This window comes from Callionymus lyra, chromosome 5 (assembly GCF_982586985.1).
Source record: "Callionymus lyra chromosome 5, fCalLyr1.hap1.1, whole genome shotgun sequence".
Classification (NCBI taxonomy): Eukaryota; Metazoa; Chordata; class Actinopteri; order Syngnathiformes; family Callionymidae; genus Callionymus; species Callionymus lyra.
The window spans coordinates 12295746-12314657 of record NC_141822.1 but is presented as its reverse complement, the minus strand read 5'-3'; the positions used below and the strand labels follow the sequence as shown (position 1 = coordinate 12314657).

General features: G+C 39.9%; 2 protein-coding genes across 3 annotated transcripts; one reads left to right on the top strand and one right to left on the bottom strand.

Moving 5' to 3' along the window:
• The first annotated feature begins 1 nt into the window (after window position 1).
• sgtb (small glutamine rich tetratricopeptide repeat co-chaperone beta) lies at window positions 2-7112 on the top strand. Its single transcript, XM_087792464.1, has 12 exons — window positions 2-51; window positions 2037-2146; window positions 3041-3144; window positions 3206-3281; window positions 3372-3471; window positions 4673-4777; window positions 4838-4976; window positions 5079-5141; window positions 6227-6264; window positions 6346-6414; window positions 6481-6600; window positions 6717-7112. Exons 2-11 carry the CDS (start codon window positions 2047-2049, stop codon window positions 6590-6592), a joined length of 906 nt encoding a protein of 301 aa, XP_087648590.1. The 5' UTR covers window positions 2-51; window positions 2037-2046; the 3' UTR covers window positions 6593-6600; window positions 6717-7112.
• A 250-nt stretch (window positions 7113-7362) lies between these two features.
• On the bottom strand, window positions 7363-18552 carry trappc13 (trafficking protein particle complex subunit 13). 2 transcript variants are annotated; one of them, XM_087790969.1, is made up of 13 exons: window positions 18433-18552; window positions 17476-17544; window positions 16786-16885; window positions 16630-16714; window positions 16441-16568; window positions 14807-14879; window positions 13882-13926; window positions 13208-13225; window positions 11139-11272; window positions 10881-11079; window positions 7953-8053; window positions 7723-7870; window positions 7363-7646 (listed from the first exon to the last, which is right to left on the bottom strand). In XM_087790969.1, the coding sequence occupies exons 1-13, from the start codon at window positions 18476-18478 to the stop codon at window positions 7539-7541; spliced, it is 1254 nt and encodes a 417-aa protein (XP_087647095.1). In that variant the 5' UTR covers window positions 18479-18552; the 3' UTR covers window positions 7363-7538. The 2 variants fall into 2 exon arrangements, with proteins under 2 accessions (XP_087647095.1, XP_087647096.1); XM_087790970.1 differs by lacking the exon at window positions 13208-13225.
• Between the last annotated feature and the right edge of the window lie 360 nt (window positions 18553-18912).

The window sequence follows — 18912 nt, the reverse complement described above, 5'->3', positions numbered from 1 at the left end:
CCACTCGCCGACACATGACGCATCTGGATAAGAAGCAGGAGCAGAGCTCAGGTACGTGACACCTCTTCGTCTTCTTATGACGTCATTGTAAAACAGCGATGCGGGTTCCGCTGCTGCGTCTCTTCGTCAGGCCTTTTCTCGTCCTGAGCTTTGTTTTGCTTGTGACGTCATCACCTGCACGCGTGACATGTCACAGACACATCGTCTTCTTGTTGTTCTGCACGATCGTCATGACGTCACGGTGTCAGTGTTACGTCACAGCTTCGCAGACACCGTCGGTGTCGTCGGCCGCTTGTGCCCATCACACGTGACGCAAACATGAAGCATCCTGGATGTTTTTGATCCAGAGTTTGTATGAAGGTGGAACGAGTGCAAAAGTGACACACACGTGACGTGAGATCTGAACACGTGACAACACACTTGTACTAGTTAACCACCATCGCGTTTGTTTATTTTTGTGCTGCAATTAAACTTCCTGACGCTAGATGGCAGCAGTCATTACCTCCTTGGCAGCTAAAGGAACAATGAAATCCCATGAGATCCTGGCGGTGACTGAGGACAAGAGGATACAGTTGTACTCCTGCAGCTTTTAAAGCTAATGTTTGGACATATTTTGGTTTCAAAACAAATGAAAGCAGTTACGACTTGGATGATGAGAGTAGGAACGTAGATGGGGCAGTAAATGGAGAGCTTTGCCTTTTGGCTCAGCTCTTTCTTCACCTGCACTGATGCACTTGTCAATCTCACATCTTTCCCTCCCTCATGATGTTAGTGTGAGGAAAATATTGATACATTTAATATCATGTTGTTTGTTTTTGTTAAACATTCTGTGTTCATTTTCAACAGTACTGTATTTTATTTGTATCATAGTTATTTAATTTTTATGTTTTAATTAATTGTGTATAAAACAAAAATAATTAGATTTTTGTATTCGCAATTAAACCTTCAAATACTTGAGGTGTTCATTTTTGTGTTGCGGTTAAAATGAAGGCCACTATTCAATTTAATTCAATACAATTTTATTTAACAAAGTTATCTCAAGACACTATACAGTTGAAGTAAGACTATAGTCGATTAAGGAAAAATAGATCCCAGCAATTCAACAAAGAGCAATAAGTGAAACACTGTACAGTGAGCAGCAGCAGCTCTGGAGGTGGAGCCCTGGGGCTCCGGGAGAGAAATAAAAAGGTGTGGGTTTAAACTGCACAGTCGATGAATGTAATGCAGAAAAGAAGGATATACAGAGCTCGGTGTCTAAAACTCCTCCAGCATTCTCAGCCTATAGCAGCTAAGATAAACAATTAAGTTAGTTATAGGCTTTATCGAAAAGTAAGGTTTTAAGATTGTTTTTAAACATAGAGAGGGTGTCTGCCCTCCGGACTGAGGCCGGTAGTTGGTTCCACAGCAGAGGGGCTTGAAAACTGAAGGCCCTGGCTCCAAATCTAAATTTAGAGATTTGTGGTATAACTAATAGATCAGAGTTTAAGGATCGTAAGATGGTGTCATTGCATCCTCTGCAGCTTAATGCACAATGAAAAGAGGATACAGTCGACTCCAGCAGCTTTTAAAGCTATTGTTGAAATATTTTGGTTTCAAAACAAATGAAAGCAGATACAACTTCGTCAAGAGTCATGTGGTCTGTAAAATCTGCAACACCAGAGTCAAGTTCTCGACAATACTACAAATATATACTTGTTACTCGGTTTATTATGATTTCACAATACATTGTATTATTGCCACTGTATCATTACGCATCAGTATTTGTATTTGCATGTTCCAAATGCTTTAGAACAGCTTTTAGCATCTTAAAATCTAAATGTAGAATTTAAAAAAAATTTCAGTGCAGGTTGACGTCAAGTTGACAGTAAAAATTTAAACTATACCCTTCACTCTATTCCTAATGAATGATACGACAATAACACACCTCTAATTCTCAAACAGATCACAACAACACCTTGTTTTGTAATATGATAGATAATGTTGCAAATACTTGACAAGATGTGTAAATGAACATGTGTGTGTGTGTGTGTGTCTAGAACACTAAAGATGTCCGTGGAGAAGCGTCTGGCGTTCTCTATCGTCCAGTTCCTCCGAGGTCAGAGTAACAGTGGAGCCTTGAACTCTGACGAGCAGGAGAGTCTGGAAGGTGAGGAGCAGCTTTAGAGTTCAACCTTTTTACACATGAAATTAACCTTCGGAAGTCTTTTTTAACTGAGCTGAGTCTCATGGGAATGTTTTGAGTTTTGTTAATGTTTTTGACTGTGTTTATGTCTATGATTAACTTTGTGTTTGTATTAGTGTTTGTGTTTTATGCTAGTGTTTATGTTGATGATTGTGTTTATGTTGATGCTATTGTTTGTGTTGATGTTAGTGTTTGTGTTGATGTTAATATTTGTGTCTGACTTTGTTTTTGTATATGTGTTTGTATTAATGTTTGTGTTTTAGGCTAATGTTTGTATTTATGTTGATGCAAGTGTTTGTGTTGATGTTGATGTTAATGTTTTTGTTTAAGTTAATATTTGTGTCTGACTTTGTTTTTGTATATGTGTTTGTATTAATGTTGTATGTTAATGTTAGGGTTTTTGTTGATGCTAGTGTTTGTATTTATGTTAATCTTTGTGTCTGTGTAAATATTTTTGTATGTGTCTATGTTTAATTTTGTGTGTGTATCTGTTGTTGAGTTTCAGTTAATGTTTGTGTCTGTGTTTATGTTTGTGTAAAGTGGTGATGACCATGATGACTATGGGCTAAAGATGAAACAATTACAAACATGATAGAATTTCGATAACAAAGTCATTGTGAATTAAATAGTCTTAAAAGATCAATGAAAAGTACGTAATAAGAAATGTTTAATCTATTACTATAATTAAATAAATGTGTTTTGTATAAAAGTCCGAGCTTAAATGTTGTTCAGATATTTAAATCCTCTGATCTCTGCAGAATGAAGAGTTTTTCGTTCACAATAGTGGATGATTTTAAATCACTCCTGTCGCTTCTCAAGACACACGTGTTGCTTGAACTTGTCTACTCTGCCCTCTAGTGGCGGTCCAGTGTTTGGAGACAACCTTCAAGATCAACTCTAGTGACGTCAGCCTGGCCGCCGCTCAGCCGCTGACGGAGATCTTCCTCAATGCTCTGCTCAAGGTGAGTCAGAGAGACCCGGCGAGGAGACGCCGATCGGATCTGAAGGTCCACTTGTCCTCAGAATGATGTCATTGCTGGTCCAGAGACCTCAGCACCTGCAGAGGACATGGAGCGAGCCGAGCAGCTGAAGAACGAAGGTGATGATGATGATGGTGGTGATGTTGATGGTGATGATGATGATGCAGAGATAAGAGGTGCATGTTTTCATCTCTGACATGTGCTGACAGGGAACAACCACATGAAAGAAGAGAACTACAGGAGTGCAGTGGAATGTTACACCAGAGCCATTGAACTGGATCTACGGAACGCCGTCTACTACTGCAACAGGTACGCATGGACAATGAAAGTTAAAATGTCAAGAGTTGAAAGAACATCTGATAATTAAAAAAAAAGAAGTAAAGTTGACAATAATGAGTTGCTGTTTAAAAGGTGGCAGTAAAAAAGTTTGTTGCAGCTCACAGTAAACTGGGAAACTATCATGTTCTTATATCAGGGCTGCAGCTCACAGTAAACTGGGGAACTATCATGTTCTTATATCAGGGCTGCAGCTCACAGTAAACTGGGGAACTATCATGTTCTTATATCAGGGCTGCAGCTCACAGTAAACTGGGGAACTATCATGTTCTTATGTCAGGGCTGCAGCTCACAGTAAACTGGGGAACTATCATGTTCTTATATCAGGGCTGCAGGTCACAGTAAACTGGGGAACTATCATGTTCTTGTATCAGGGCTGCAGCTCACAGTAAACTGGGGAACTATCATGTTCTTGTATCAGGGCTGCAGCTCACAGTAAACTGGGGAACTATCATGTTCTTGTATCAGGGCTGCAGCTCACAGTAAACTGGGGAACTATCATGTTCTTGTATCAGGGCTGCAGCTCACAGTAAACTGGGGAACTATCATGTTCTTGTATCATGGGCTGCAGCTCACAGTAAACTGGGGAACTATCATGTTCTTATATTAGGGCTGCAGCTCACAGTAAACTGGGGAACTATCATGTTCTTATATCAGGGCTGCAGCTCACAGTAAACTGGGGAACTATCATGTTCTTGTATCAGGGCTGCAGCTCACAGTAAACTAGGGAACTATCATGTTCTTATATCAGGGCTGCAGCTCACAGTAAACTGGGGAACTATCATGTTCTTATATCAGGGCTGCAGCTCACAGTAAACTGGGGAACTATCATGTTCTTGCATCAGGGCTGCAGCTCACAGTAAAATGGGGAACTATCATGTTCTTATATCAGGGCTGCAGCTCACAGTAAACTGGGGAACTATCATGTTCTTATATTAGGGCTGCAGCTCACTGTAAACTGGGGAACTATCATGTTCTTATATCAGGGCTGCAGCTCACAGTAAACTGGGGAACTATCATGTTCTCATATCAGGGCTGCAGCTCACAGTAAACTGGGGAACTATCATGTTCTTATATCAGGGCTGCAGCTCACAGTAAACTGGGGAACTATCATGTTCTTATATCAGGGCTGCAGCGCACAGTAAACTGGGGAACTATCATGTTCTCCTATCAGGGCTGCAGCTCACAGTAAACTGGGGAACTATCAGGAGGCAATCAGCGACTGCGAGCGAGCGATCGGCATCGACCCGACCTACAGCAAGGCGTACGGCAGGATGGGGTGAGTCGCTCTGGTCTTCAGACTACTTCGGTTCTGTTCCTGATGGTCCGGCTGGTCCAGGTTGGCGTTGACCGCCATGAGCAAGTTCACCGACGCCATCGTCTTCTTCAACAAGGCTCTGGTTCTGGACCCCGACAACGAGACCTACAAGTCCAACCTGAAGGTGGCCGAGCAGAAGCAGAGGGAGGTTTCTAGTCCTGTGAGTCATTTAGAGAGACTCGTGTTCTTCAAACTCTCTCTCATATGTGTGTGTGCGTGTGCGTGTGCGTGTGCGTGTGCGTGTGCGTGTGTGTCGCTGCAGGTGACTGCAGGTCTGGGCTTCGATATGGCCAGTCTCATCAACAACCCAGCCTTCATCAGCATGGTGAGTCCTCATCTTCATCATCATCGTCATCATCATCATCAACAACCCAGCCTTCATCAGAATGGTGAGTCCTCATCATCAACATCTTTATCATCATCATCATCTTCATCCCATCATCCTTGTCATCGTCATCATCATCATCATCTTCATCTTCATCCCATCATCCTTGTCATCGTCATCATCATCATCTTCATCTAATCATCCTTGTCATCATCATCATCATCATCATCATCTTCATCCCATCATCCTTGTCATCGTCATCATCTTCATCCCATCATCCTTGTCATCGTCATCATCTTCATCATCATCATCTTCATCCCATCATCCTTGTCATCGTCATCATCATCTTCATCTTCATCCCATCATCCTTGTCATCATCATCATCATCATCATCATCTTCATCCCATCATCCTTGTCATCGTCATCATCATCATCTTCATCCCATCATCCTTGTCATCATCATCATCATCATCATCTTCATCCCATCATCCTTGTCATCGTCATCATCATCATCATCATCTTCATCCCATCATCGTCATCATCATCATCATCATCTTCATCCCATCATCCATGTCATCGTCATAATCTTCATCATCATCAGCGGAGTCTTTATCCCCTACAATCACAGGTGTCAAACTGGTCCAGAAAAGGGCCGAGACGGTACAGGTTTTGGATCCAACCAGTCAAGCACATACGGTTGAACCAATCAGGCGACTGAAGACAGTAATCAATTAATTGTCAGTCAGGTGTTGCTTGTTTAAGCCGACACCTGATTGGTTAACTCATGTGTGCTTGACTGGTTGGAACAAAAACCTGCACCGTCTCGGCCCTTTTCTGGACCAGTTTGACAGCTACATCTTCATCTTCATCTTCATCATCAGCATTAGCAGAGTCTTTATCACCTACATCTTCATCATCATCTTCTACATAATAACATAGTGAGTCCTCATCTTCATCATCATCACAATCATCATCACAATCATCATCTTCATCATCCTGGTGATTCCCTCATGAACTCCAGAAAACTTGTTTGGTTGCATCAGAGCAGACAGGATCAAAGATGACACTCGTGTTTTCTCTCACAGGCAGCGAGTGTGATGCAGAACCAGCAGGTGCAGCCTCTGTAAGTGCTGACTCAGCTTGTAATTCTTCTAACACACCTGACCTCACCTAGACCACACCTTGACCCCTTCTCCATCCTCAGGATGTCCGGGATGATGACGAACGCGGCCGGAGTCGGGGGCTTGTCCGACATTTCCAGCTTGATTGAAGCGTAAGAATGTTTTGTTTCCGACACGTTTGTCATGTCCTGACCCTGTATTCTCATGACGGCCTGCAGGGGGCAGCAGTTCGCCCAGCAGATCCAGCAGCAGAACCCGGAGTTGATCGAGCAGCTGAGGAACCACATCAGAAGTCGCTCGTTCAGCAACGGAGCCGAGGAGCAATCGTGATCCTTCAGGTGAATTAACCCTTTCATAGGATGATGGATTTATGAATCTAGTTACACATCCATGACTTTACTCGTGAGGTGATATTTAACCCTTTCATGCGGCGACTCACTCTGGCGTTCTGCAGGCTCGCAGCAGGACGGAACACGTCGGCGAGAAGGCGGTCTCTCCACCCATTTGTTCAGAGTCAAGCCCCTCCCCCACCGCGAGGCTGGACCGACGACGTGGACGAAAAAAGGCGAGGAGGTCCGAGTGGCCGCGGGTGAAAGTTCCCCGGACCGAGGGAGACGACAAAGAGTTTTGTGCCGACGCTTCTACTTATCATCCTCTGTGACCCTAGGGTCAAAGGTCATGTTTGTCATTTCCGCAGACGTGTTGTAGTGCGTCATGTGACCAGGGCGACTTCCTGTGTCCAACCGTCTCGATGTGTCGTCGCACTAAGAGATGTTTATTTTAGCTACTGGAGATGCATGAGCTCAGATCAAGGATCGTCCAATAAAAACGGTTTCTCATTTCTTGTCAACGTTTGTCAAGAGTCATTTCTTTAGAAACATTTAGAAAATGATACGATAAACAAGACGTTTAATAAACAAACACGTCAATGTAAACAATAGAATAATAACATATTATTACCACTTCCTGTCACTTGAGTCATTAGTTTATAAGGTAATAATATTTTGGATTATCGACTGAAAAAAAAACTATAATATAAAAGTTTTGAATTAAAAGAATCAAAGTTTAAATGTAGATAAAAGAACCGAGTCACTAAAAGGTTCTGATCTCATTTGGTCACGCACATCATTTATTAAGACATCTGAACATTTACAAGGTTTTAAATTATCGACAGGATTTAAAAGACTCACTGCTCCCAGGATAAAAATCACAGTGTGGTTCTGGGCTGCAATAGAGTTCTTGTTGGTCCGCGTGCGGGAACCAAGGTCATGCCGGGTCAGCACTCGTTGCTGGTGTACGGACAGACCACGCACACCTGGGCCACGTCGTCGTACTCGTACGTCCTCTTCAGGAAGCTGTCGGTCAGTCGGAGGCCGGAGATGCTCTGGAACACATGTGCACACGTCACATGACCACAGAGGGGAGGGGGGTAGAGAAGGGGGTGAGTCGGGGGGTCGTACCTGGAGACCCTGGACGGACGGGAGGAGGGTGAGCAGCAGCGAGAGGAAGGATCCGGGGTTGAGCTTTCCCAGCTGTCGCCCGGAGACTCCACACCAGTGGATGGACCTGGTGTTGCACATGTCCAGAACCAGATCCATGGTCCGCTCGCTAAAGGGTCAGACTTGAGTTGAGTGACATGATCACATGATCCGAGACCCTCGCAAACACGTGTCGCCGACTCGAGACTCACCTGCAGTTGGTGATCTTACAGACGATGTCGAAAGGTTCTTCCAGGTTCACAGTGTCAGGAATGGTTTCCATGGAGAGCCGGATGTCGCCGTAGCCTGGAGCCTGAGAGGAAGAAGAGATGGAGCTCAGTTCTGACCATGAGTCGTTATCTTATGACTCATTACAGTTCTTCATGTCATGAGTCATCGACCTTTTCTAATCTTTGGAGTCAGAGTCATTGACCTTTACTTGCCTCTTGAGTCAGAGTCGTTGACAACTTAACGTCACTTGAGTCAGAGTCATTAACCTTTTATTATCTTTTGAGTCAGAGTCATTAACCTTTTATTATCTTTTGAGTCAGAGTCATTAACCTTTTATTATCTTTTGAGTCAGAGTCATTGACCTTTTATTATCTTTTGAGTCAGAGTCATTGACCTTTCATTATCTTTTGAGTCAGAGTCATTGACCTTTTATTATCTTTTGAGTCAGAGTCATTGACCTTTTATTATCTTTTGAGTCAGAGTCATTGACCTTTTATTATCTTTTGAGTCAGAGTCATTGACCTTTCATTATCTTTTGAGTCAGAGTCATTGACCTTTTATTATCTTTTGAGTCAGAGTCATTAACCTTTTATTATCCTTTGAGTCAGAGTCATTAACCTTTTATTATCCTTTGAGTCAGAGTCATTGACCTTTTATTATCCTTTGAGTCAGAGTCATTAACCTTTTATTATCTTTTGAGTCAGAGTCATTGACCTTTTATTATCTTTTGAGTCAGAGTCATTAACCTTTTATTATCCTTTGAGTCAGAGTCATTAACCTTTTATTATCTTTTGAGTCAGAGTCATTGACCTTTCATTATCTTTTGAGTCAGAGTCATTAACCTTTTATTATCCTTTGACTCAGAGTCATTAACCTTTTATTATCCTTTGAGTCAGAGTCATTAACCTTTTATTATCCTTTGAGTCAGAGTCATTGACCTATTCATGAATCTTGAGTCAGAGTCATTAACCTTTTTTTTTTATCTTTTGAGTCAGAGTCATTAACCTTTTATTATCTTTTGAGTCAGAGTCATTGACCTTTTTTTTTTATCTTTTGAGTCATAGTCATTGACCTTTTATTATCTTTTGAGTCAGAGTCATTAACCTTTTATTATCTTTTGAGTCAGAGTCATTAACCTTTTATTATCTTTTGAGTCAGAGTCATTAACCTTTTATTATCTTTTGAGTCAGAGTCATTAACCTTTTATTATCCTTTGACTCAGAGTCATTAACCTTTTATTATCCTTTGAGTCAGAGTCATTGACCTTTTATTATCTTTTGAGTCAGAGTCATTAACCTTTTATTATCTTTTGAGTCAGAGTCATTAACCTTTTATTATCTTTTGAGTCAGAGTCATTAACCTTTTATTATCTTTTGAGTCAGAGTCATTGACCTTTTATTATCTTTTGAGTCAGAGTCATTGACCTTTTATTATCTTTTGAGTCAGAGTCATTGACCTTTTATTATCTTTTGAGTCAGAGTCATTGACCTTTCATTATCTTTTGAGTCAGAGTCATTGACCTTTTATTATCTTTTGAGTCAGAGTCATTAACCTTTTATTATCCTTTGACTCAGAGTCATTAACCTTTTATTATCCTTTGAGTCAGAGTCATTGACCTATTCATGAATCTTGAGTCAGAGTCATTAACCTTTTTTTTTTATCTTTTGAGTCAGAGTCATTAACCTTTTATTATCTTTTGAGTCAGAGTCATTGACCTTTTTTTTTTTATCTTTTGAGTCAGAGTCATTGACCTTTTATTATCTTTTGAGTCAGAGTCATTAACCTTTTATTATCCTTTGACTCAGAGTCATTAACCTTTTATTATCCTTTGAGTCAGAGTCATTGACCTATTCATGAATCTTGAGTCAGAGTCATTAACCTTTTTTTTTTATCTTTTGAGTCAGAGTCATTAACCTTTTATTATCTTTTGAGTCAGAGTCATTGACCTTTTTTTTTTATCTTTTGAGTCATAGTCATTGACCTTTTATTATCTTTTGAGTCAGAGTCATTAACCTTTTATTATCTTTTGAGTCAGAGTCATTAACCTTTTATTATCTTTTGAGTCAGAGTCATTAACCTTTTATTATCTTTTGAGTCAGAGTCATTAACCTTTTATTATCCTTTGACTCAGAGTCATTAACCTTTTATTATCCTTTGAGTCAGAGTCATTGACCTTTTATTATCCTTTGAGTCAGAGTCATTGACCTATTCATGAATCTTGAGTCAGAGTCATTAACCTTTTTTTTTTATCTTTTGAGTCAGAGTCATTAACCTTTTATTATCTTTTGAGTCAGAGTCATTGACCTTTTTTTTTTAATCTTTTGAGTCATAGTCATTGACCTTTTATTATCTTTTGAGTCAGAGTCATTAACCTTTTATTATCCTTTGAGTCAGAGTCATTGACCTTTTATTATCTTTTGACTCAGAGTCATTGACCTTTTATTATCTTTTGACTCAGAGTCATTGACCTTTTATTATCTTTTGACTCAGAGTCATTGACCTATACATAAATCTCGGGTCAGAGTCGTTGACCACTTAACGTCTTTTGAGTCAGAGTCATGAACCTTTTATTATATTTCTAGTCGGAGTCATTGACCTATTCACTAATCTTGAGTCAGAGTCATTAACCTTTAATTATCTTTTGAGTCAAAGTTATTGAACTATTCATGAATCTTGAGTCAGAGTCGTTGACAACTTAACGTCAGAGTCATTAATCTTCTTGCATCTCTTGAGTCAGAGTCATTAAACATTATACGTAAGTTGAGTCAGAGTCATTAATCATTATATGTAAGTTGAGTCAGAGTCATTAAACATTATACGTAAGTTGAGTCAGAGTCATTAATCATTATATGTAAGTTGAGTCAGAGTCATTAAACATTATATGCAAGTTGAGTCAGAGTCATGGGTACCATTCTCTGCAGCTGGCTGGTCTGCAGTCGGCCTCGCTCCCCCAGGTTTGTCTTCCACACGATGTCCAACTTCCCGATGACGGTCACGCCCTTGATGATGCCGGCCTTCTCGGCGTACTCCGGCTTGGGCTTCAGGCAGTAGAGGTACTGCCGGGTGTCCATGGGCTGCAGGTAGGACATCTTCCCGAAGGTGGACTCTCTGAGGGGGGGAGGTCTGGGTCAGGGGGTGCAGGACGGCGGCGAGCGCGACCGACTCACCCGTGCTCGTGGCTGCTCACCACGTTGAGCTCGGAGACGTTGTACATCATGGAAGGTTCCAGCGAGACCTTCTCCATGAACATCGGGGACGTGGTGATGTTCTGGATCTGGGCCTCCAGGAAAACCTCGTCTGTCTGGGAGACCAACAGTCAACTGAGCAACACTAGGGTCACATGACTCCTCGACTGAGGGTCCAAGTGCAGGTGAGTTTAGTTCTTATGCAGCTCAGGTGACCACGAGGAGTTAGTGGACGTGTCTGCAGAAGTACAGAAGATGTTGTTCACCATGGAAGCTTGACGCGGGTCCTGCTGGTCTAAGATGACACTGAACTTGATTTATGACATAAAAAATGTATTTGATAGAAATGCAGCCAGATTTGAAGCGGCTGAGATGAGGATCAGCTCCTCTAAATCTAAGACCATAGTCAGGTCGAAGGAAGATTCATCCCCAGGTGAAGGAGTTTCAGTATCTTAGAGCTTTGTTCACGAGTAGGGGTGTGTATTGGCAAGAATCTAGCGATATGATAAGTATCATGATACAGTTGCATCAATACCATATAGTGATACTGTAGTAACAAGGATATATTTGTAGTATTGTCGAGTACTTGACTCTGGTGTTGTAGTATTTACAGACCACATGACTCTTGAAGAAGTCGTAACTTCTTTGTTTTGCAACCAAAATATGTCCAAACATCAGCTTTAAAAGCTGCTGGAGTCGACTGTATCCTCTTGTCCTCAGTCATCACTGTCATCACAGGATTTCATTGTGTTTTAAGCCACAGAGGATGCAATGACGCCATCTAGTGGCCGTAATTTTAACCGCAACACAAAAATTAACACCGCATATATTTGAATGTTTGATTGCGAATACAAAATTCTAATTATTTTTATTTTATACACAATTAATAAAACATAAAAAATAAAATATATATGATACAAATAATATACATAGTACTGCTAAATATATTTACAAAGTATTGTGTAGAAAAACAACACAATAATAAATGTATCAATTCTTTCCTCACGCTAACATCATGAGCGAGGGAAAGATGTGAGATTGACCAATGGATCAGTGCAACTCCTCAGTCATGAGGTCACTGTAGTATCCGTCTTGGTGAAGAAAGAGCTGAGCCAAAAGGCAAAGCTCTCCATTTCCACTGTTCCAGCTACGTTCCTACTTTCATCTTTGGTCAACAACTTTGTGACCCAAAGAACCAGGTCTAGACTCTGGAAAGTGAGGAGCTCAGTCATTCAGGAGAGACTCAAAGCAGCACCTCTGCTCCTCTACGTGAAGAGAAGATGACTTTGGAGCCTTCTTAGGAAACCTGAAGACAACATGTCTCCTCTGAACACCTCAGTGTTCTCCAGAACCGCCAGAGAAGGTTTCTAGGGAGAGGAAAGTCTGGACTTCTTTGCTCCAGCTGCTGCCCCCACTATCAACCGTGCTTAACTTCTTCCACCTCTTCAAACATGTTGGTGCGAAGTGATTTCTGAGATCATCAGAAGAACCGAGAGTCAAGTGTCTCAAAGTAAAAACAACATCTTCTGTGTAAGAAAGTCAAGCAAAGACCACTCAGCAGGAACATCCCATTCCCCATTGCCAGGTTTGTACTAGTATGATCCTGATTCGAATCACAGCTCCCGGAGTCTCTCGCTCCACATCATCTTCAGCAACAATCACAAAACAATCAAAGATGGATTGAACATGTCAGAGCCCACATCACCACAAACCAGGAGGAACATGCGAGTCAGCAGAAAGACACCAAACCAAGGACACATTTAAATCTATGTTTACAGTGAAATCCTTCAATCATTTTACAGTCAAAATTAAACCATGGAACTTAATTTACTTTATTTTGGTCTTAACTCTGTTTTTTTTAAGTAGTTTTAACTTCAAAATAAACAACGTCTTAAGTTTTTCTTTCACATAATTACGTGTAAGATTCAAATGTTTCCATTTCATCTCAAACTTCTATCGTGTTCTTGGTTCTGCTGCGACTTTCTGCCGACTCAGCAGCGAGAAAAAAAGGTGGGAGAGGAAGCGAGTGAGCGATGAAACAGAAGAATTACCACAGAACTGAGGTCGCTCTAATGGAGAGAAATAAAAAAACAAAAAAAACACACAATGAACACGGTTACACATGACGACAACAGATGTTCACAACAAAAAATGATGACAACTGAAATGCTAACGAGGAAACCCTTTGTCACCAGTCGATCAATGAGGCTCTTCACGTTTAATACACATTAGCAGTTAAATTAGTGGATTTTCTGTACTTTTAGATACATTTTATACATTTTAACTGATGTTAAAAAGGTAATTTAAACTTTATAAGATTAAGAAGTCCAAATTGTCATGAATAATTAAAGATGAATCTGATCTATTTGACAGATTTACAGACTTGTGAAAATCAGTAAAATCAGTGTTTAGATCACATCATTTTGAGGGTAAAGATCACTTTAATTATCCGTGTTTGTCTTCCTCCATCAAATTACATTTCTATGAAGATGCATAAAGAAAATAAAAAAATATATTGTTTTTAAATCCAAAGATTTTCTAGAGCTCAGATCTCACATCAGGTGGTAACATGTAGAGCTTCAGACATATTCAAGTACTGGTGACAGAAGGTTTTCCAGCAGGTGGGTTTTTACACAAATGTTCTCTAGCAGCTTTTTGAAGACACTGGACTATGAAATGGAACTTGTTGTGTAGTAGGAGAATCACACAAAGAATACAGACTCACCTCAGCGTTGTAGAACTTTGTCTTGACGTCCAGCGGCTTCAGAACCTGGTGCAGAATAGATTGTAAACTGAACACTGAACTCCTCTCGTTCAGAGGCTCCATTTTGAAGATGGAAGACAGTGGCGTGGACTCCACTCTTGTACGGATCTGTGGCATTTCTAACCTCCCTGATGAACCGGCCCAGAGTCCTGTCCTCTAATGAGATCTGTTGCTCTCCTCAAACAGTTCTTAATAGAACACTGAGCAGAACAATACCAGAGAACATATTCTACACTTCACTATACTGACTGAATTCAACCTCATTCAAGGCCTGAATGAATAAAGACGTCCCAAGCAACAGTATTGGCAAGAACCTAGCATTACAATATATTGTGTTACTGTAGTAACAAAGATATATTTGTAGTATTGTCGAGTACTTGACTCTGGTGTTGCAGTATTTACAGACCACATGACTCTTGACGAAGTCGTAACTGATTTCATTTGTTTTGAAACCAAGCTATTTCCAAACATCAGCTTTAAAAGCTTCTGGAGTCGACTGTACAGTATCCTCTAATCCTCAGTCATGGCCATTCTAATGGGGGATTCCATTGGTCCTCCAGCTTTGAAGGACATCATGACTGCCATCTAGCGGCCGGAAGTTAAATTGCAACACAAAAATGGGGTGAAAAATTGCATGTTAATTGTAAATTTAAAAATTAATTATTTTATTTTATACACACTTTATTAAAACTAAAAACCATAAAAGGACTGATATAATATCTATACATCCATCCATCCATCCATCCATCCATCTATTCATCAGTTATTTGTGAAGCGCCTTTCTAGACCAGGGTCACAGGATCAGCTACTCCATGTCTGAGACTGGTTTTCATTTGCATTCATTTATGAAGGTTCCGATAAATACCGGCAACAAAAGTTGACTCACCTGGAATTTAAAGAACTTCCTGAAGTAGAGCTTCTCTCCGTGGTGGGTGGTGTAACTGACGGCACACACTAATCTGCAATGGGAAAGCCAAGATTACAATCGGACAAAACATGTTTTCACAAGGCTGCTTTGTGTCGACAATCTTTCCATTGTGTTGTTCTGGATCGGTATTCAGGACTGTGGACTCTCCTCTGTTTGTGCAGCAGGTTATCTAATGAATTGTCACAGATACAGTTTATTAATAAAAGTGTTTCATCACAGGTTCACTTGAGCAGGCGTCACTAACAGCTTTTTTACATGTAGTCATTAGTTTCACATGCCAGACTTTAAGGTGTGGAAAGCTGGTAAAAGTAAAAATGAAATGAAAAGCAAACAGATGTAACAAGGACTTCATGAAACTTACAACTCTGACTCAGCAGTGCCATCTAGTGTTGTTCTTTTATACATTTTGATGACCTAGACGACACCTTGATGTGTCAAGAGGCCAATTTTTACACGGAAGAAAATCCGGTCACTTTTCAAAATAAAGTAAGTAAGTAAGTAAGTAATATTTATTTATATAGCGCTTTTCGAGACCAGGGTCACAAAGCGCTTAAACAATCAAAACAATACTCAAAAAAGTACATACTTTAAAGATCAAGATAATACTGAGAACAACACAGGAGTTCGAGAAATTCAAGGAAAAGCCTGAACAAATAGAAACGTCTTAAGATGTTTCTTAAAGGAGTCAGTAGATCCATCAAGCGCAAAGAGAGAGGAAGATCGTTCCAAAGCTTAGGAGCAACAGCCTGGAAAGATTTCTCTCCTCTGGTCCTGAGCCGTGTGCGTGGAACCATAAGTAGATTTTGATCCACAGACTTACGAACCTCAAGTTAAATAACCAATTTGCCAGTGCCTTAGACTCGCCATTTACTCGGGCACCTTTCATTTGCAGCTAAAAAGTTTCCTTCAACCCCCTAGTAACGATGAGCAGACGCAGAATTGTTTTACTTGATCACTCTGTAACACAATATCGATACACTTTAATATTGTTTTTTTTTTATTGCTTTTAAACAATATCTTATTATTTATATTTGAGTTATGTAATGCTTTATATTTCAGTGTAAATAATATAAAATAATTGTTATTTACGATTAACATGACAATATTTATGCAATTTTTTGTGTTGCACTTAAACCAAGCAGACACTTTGTCCTCTGCAACAAAAGGAACAAGGAAATCCCACGAGATCCCGGCAATGACTGAGGATGAGAGGATACAGTCGACTCCAGCAGCTTTTAAAGCTGATGTTAGGAAATATTTTGGTTTCAAAACAAATGAAAACAGTTACGACTTAGTCAAGAGTCATGTGGTCTGTAAATTCTGCAACACTAGAGTCAAGTACTCGAAAATACTACAAATATATACTTAGTACTAGAGAATCACAATCTACTTCAATATATGGTATTTTTGGACCTGTATCATGACACATATCATATCACTATTTTCTTGCAAATATAACCCCGTTATTCACTTGTCCTTCCCATTATTTAGATGTTGTTTTTTGTAATGAATTGTAATGTATCCTTATTTAAAGTTTCATTTTTCTGCTGAATTACTCATTGAAATAATGGTGCAACATAGCAAGAACTCACATGTGTGTTCCGATCTCTTTGACCTCGTGGTGGATGACGTCATCGATGCAGCACTCGGGTTTCAACTCTGCCACCGCCGAGTTTGACGCCGACAGGTTAAGTCTCTGAGAGCTGGTCTGGAGGTCGGCCTGCGGGACGCCACCATGTGTCAGGCACGTGTAACAAACAAATGTTGAGAGAGTGACTTACTTTCACCAGAATGTCCTTCACAATCTGAGGGCTGTCGTTGTGCACACTGATGTAACTGGAGAAGGTTTCGCCCAAGAAGATGTTTCTGTTGGATTGAAGAGGCTTGAGTTGCGTCGACAATAATGAGACGGTATCCTGGCCCGCATTATTACCCACCCAAAGTTTTGAGGTAGCGTCAGCATCTCCCCGAGCATCAGCGTCTCGGCCCCCTTGATGGTGGAGGGGTCGTCCTTCATGAGGCGACCAAACAAGTCTCCTGTCGGGACAGAGAGCAGCGACATGTGTGGTCTTCACGTGTTAATGAGCCAGGCATGTTCTGAAGCACACCTAGATTAACACTTGCTGGAGAACACATAACGTCACGGATTGTTTGTGACACGAGCTGACGCCAGAGTCAAGACAAATCTAAAATGATGGTGGAATCTTAAATAATGGTGGAATTCATTTATTTCCCAATTTTTGTCTGATTACCAGGGTAACGATCTTAACAACTGCATTCATTTATGGCACACGTTTGTAAGGTTTAGAAGACAGTTAAAACATGTTCTTTATCTTTAGGCTTAGATTGTGCCATCTTGTACTTTCTTTTTATTTCTCTTTGTTCTTGTTCTTATTTTTATTTTTATGAATCTGATGTCTGTGTTGCTGTGTGCTAATTGGAAAAAGAATTTCCCGAAGGAGACCTCCAGAGGGATCAATAAAGTTCTACCTTTCTATCTATCTTTATAACATTGTTATAACACAAAAGCTACAGTAGACGTATGAATAGAAAAGTAAGAATAGTTTTAGAGACTTTGTGAATAGAATAGAGCAAACACGATGTTCGTGAAGAAGCCTCCGACTCACCTGGAAGATCTCGGTGCTCACATGTTACAGGCAGGTTAGTGAAGAGCGTCGGTTTTGTCAGTCGCATCACTATCAGGACACAGAAAGTGGTCAGATGAGTGCTTACAGACATTAGAACATTTTATAACCAAACAGCTATTCATTACTTTTAGAATCCCTATGAACGAGAGAATTTCATAAAATGTAATATTGTCTGCTACAGTGGTCTCAAACTTGACTGGCCCCGGAGGCCAGAGGTCAATTGTCTCTGAACATCTTTGATAAATTTGGCGTTTTTTGATTTATGGATTTTTGTGTTTCATTACTATAAAACTATTCCATGTTTACTATATAATCATAACTGGTCAAGGTAATTCTGTGCTGATTAAACATTGAAAGTATTTTTTGATTGTTTTCCTTTTTTAAATGAAGGTAAGCAGATGTGATTTTAGAGGTTATTATCTATCTATCTATCTATCTATTATAGAGGCTCTATTGACAAATAAGCTACACCGTGTACAACTTATTGTGGCTAATAAATGAACTTTCATTTATTTGACATATATTAACAAACAGAATATTGTATCAAGGAAAAATGTAATCTGTTAGTTTTCATTTTCAATTTAAATAATGGTCTATTTTTGAAGAAGGATGACAAATTTTGATCGCTGTCATCGCATTTGAACACAGTTAAGATTAGATTCAACTTCAATGATCCATTTAAGAAATTAGGGTGTAAACACATTGAAACGTCGTGATCCACAATACAATAATAAACACGTATTCTACTATCTAAGGTGCGTGTTAAGACTTCCAACCACAAGAAGATGTTAAAACGTCGTTTCAATGTTGAACATAAATATGAGCAAAATAAACATCATTAGCAGATGACAGCAACTATAAAGACAACATTTCATGTAATTGAAATAACATATAAAATAACGCCATTGCTTTAAGGAGGTATACATAACAAAATACCTTTTAGTGCGAGCAAATGCTCTTGTTTCGTCTGATTTACATCCATTTTGAAGAATACAAACAGTTAGCGGCTAATAGTTAGCCGCTGAGCTAGTTTCCTATTACCATACGTCACCCGAGGTTCTTCTTCTATGGTGGAATTCACTAATTGATCCGATGCTGCCACATTGGTTAGAGTAGGTACTACAGGCTCGCCCCTTGAACGTTTCTTTTTATTGTTTTGAATTTTTTTTGTACAAGAACAAAATAACATCTTTTTTTATACTATTTTTTACTTATTCCAGCTCTTAATAAATCGTATTGCATTTGTGTTGTGGACGATTTGTTAACTTGAATATTGAATAAATATAGTGACTTTGTGGTTTACATTTGAACTATGACTCCTTCCTCATATTTACGTCTTCTGCTCTTTTTTTTCAGTCCAGGCTATTTCCAAGTGTATATTTATAAGTGTTCATCCCTCTTCTCACTCCAATTGTT

What these genes read in the sequence shown, in the direction of transcription:
- sgtb (XM_087792464.1), top strand. Translation starts at nt 2,047, where the DNA reads ATGTCCGTGGAGAAGCGTCTGGCGTTCTCTATCGTCCAGTTCCTCCGA. An exon ending in GCCGTCTACTACTGCAACAG is followed by an intron (nt 3,472 to 4,672) that starts GTACGCATGGAC and finishes TTCTCCTATCAG; the next exon opens with GGCTGCAGCTCACAGTAAAC. An exon ending in AACCAGCAGGTGCAGCCTCT is followed by an intron (nt 6,265 to 6,345) that starts GTAAGTGCTGAC and finishes CTCCATCCTCAG; the next exon opens with GATGTCCGGGATGATGACGA.
- trappc13 (XM_087790969.1), bottom strand. Translation starts at nt 18,478, where the DNA reads ATGGATGTAAATCAGACGAAACAAGAGCATTTGCTCGCACTAAAAG. An exon ending in TGAAGGACATTCTGGTGAAA is followed by an intron (nt 16,569 to 16,629) that starts GTAAGTCACTCT and finishes GGCGTCCCGCAG; the next exon opens with GCCGACCTCCAGACCAGCTC. An exon ending in CCAGCCAGCTGCAGAGAATG is followed by an intron (nt 8,054 to 10,880) that starts GTACCCATGACT and finishes TCTTCCTCTCAG; the next exon opens with GCTCCAGGCTACGGCGACAT.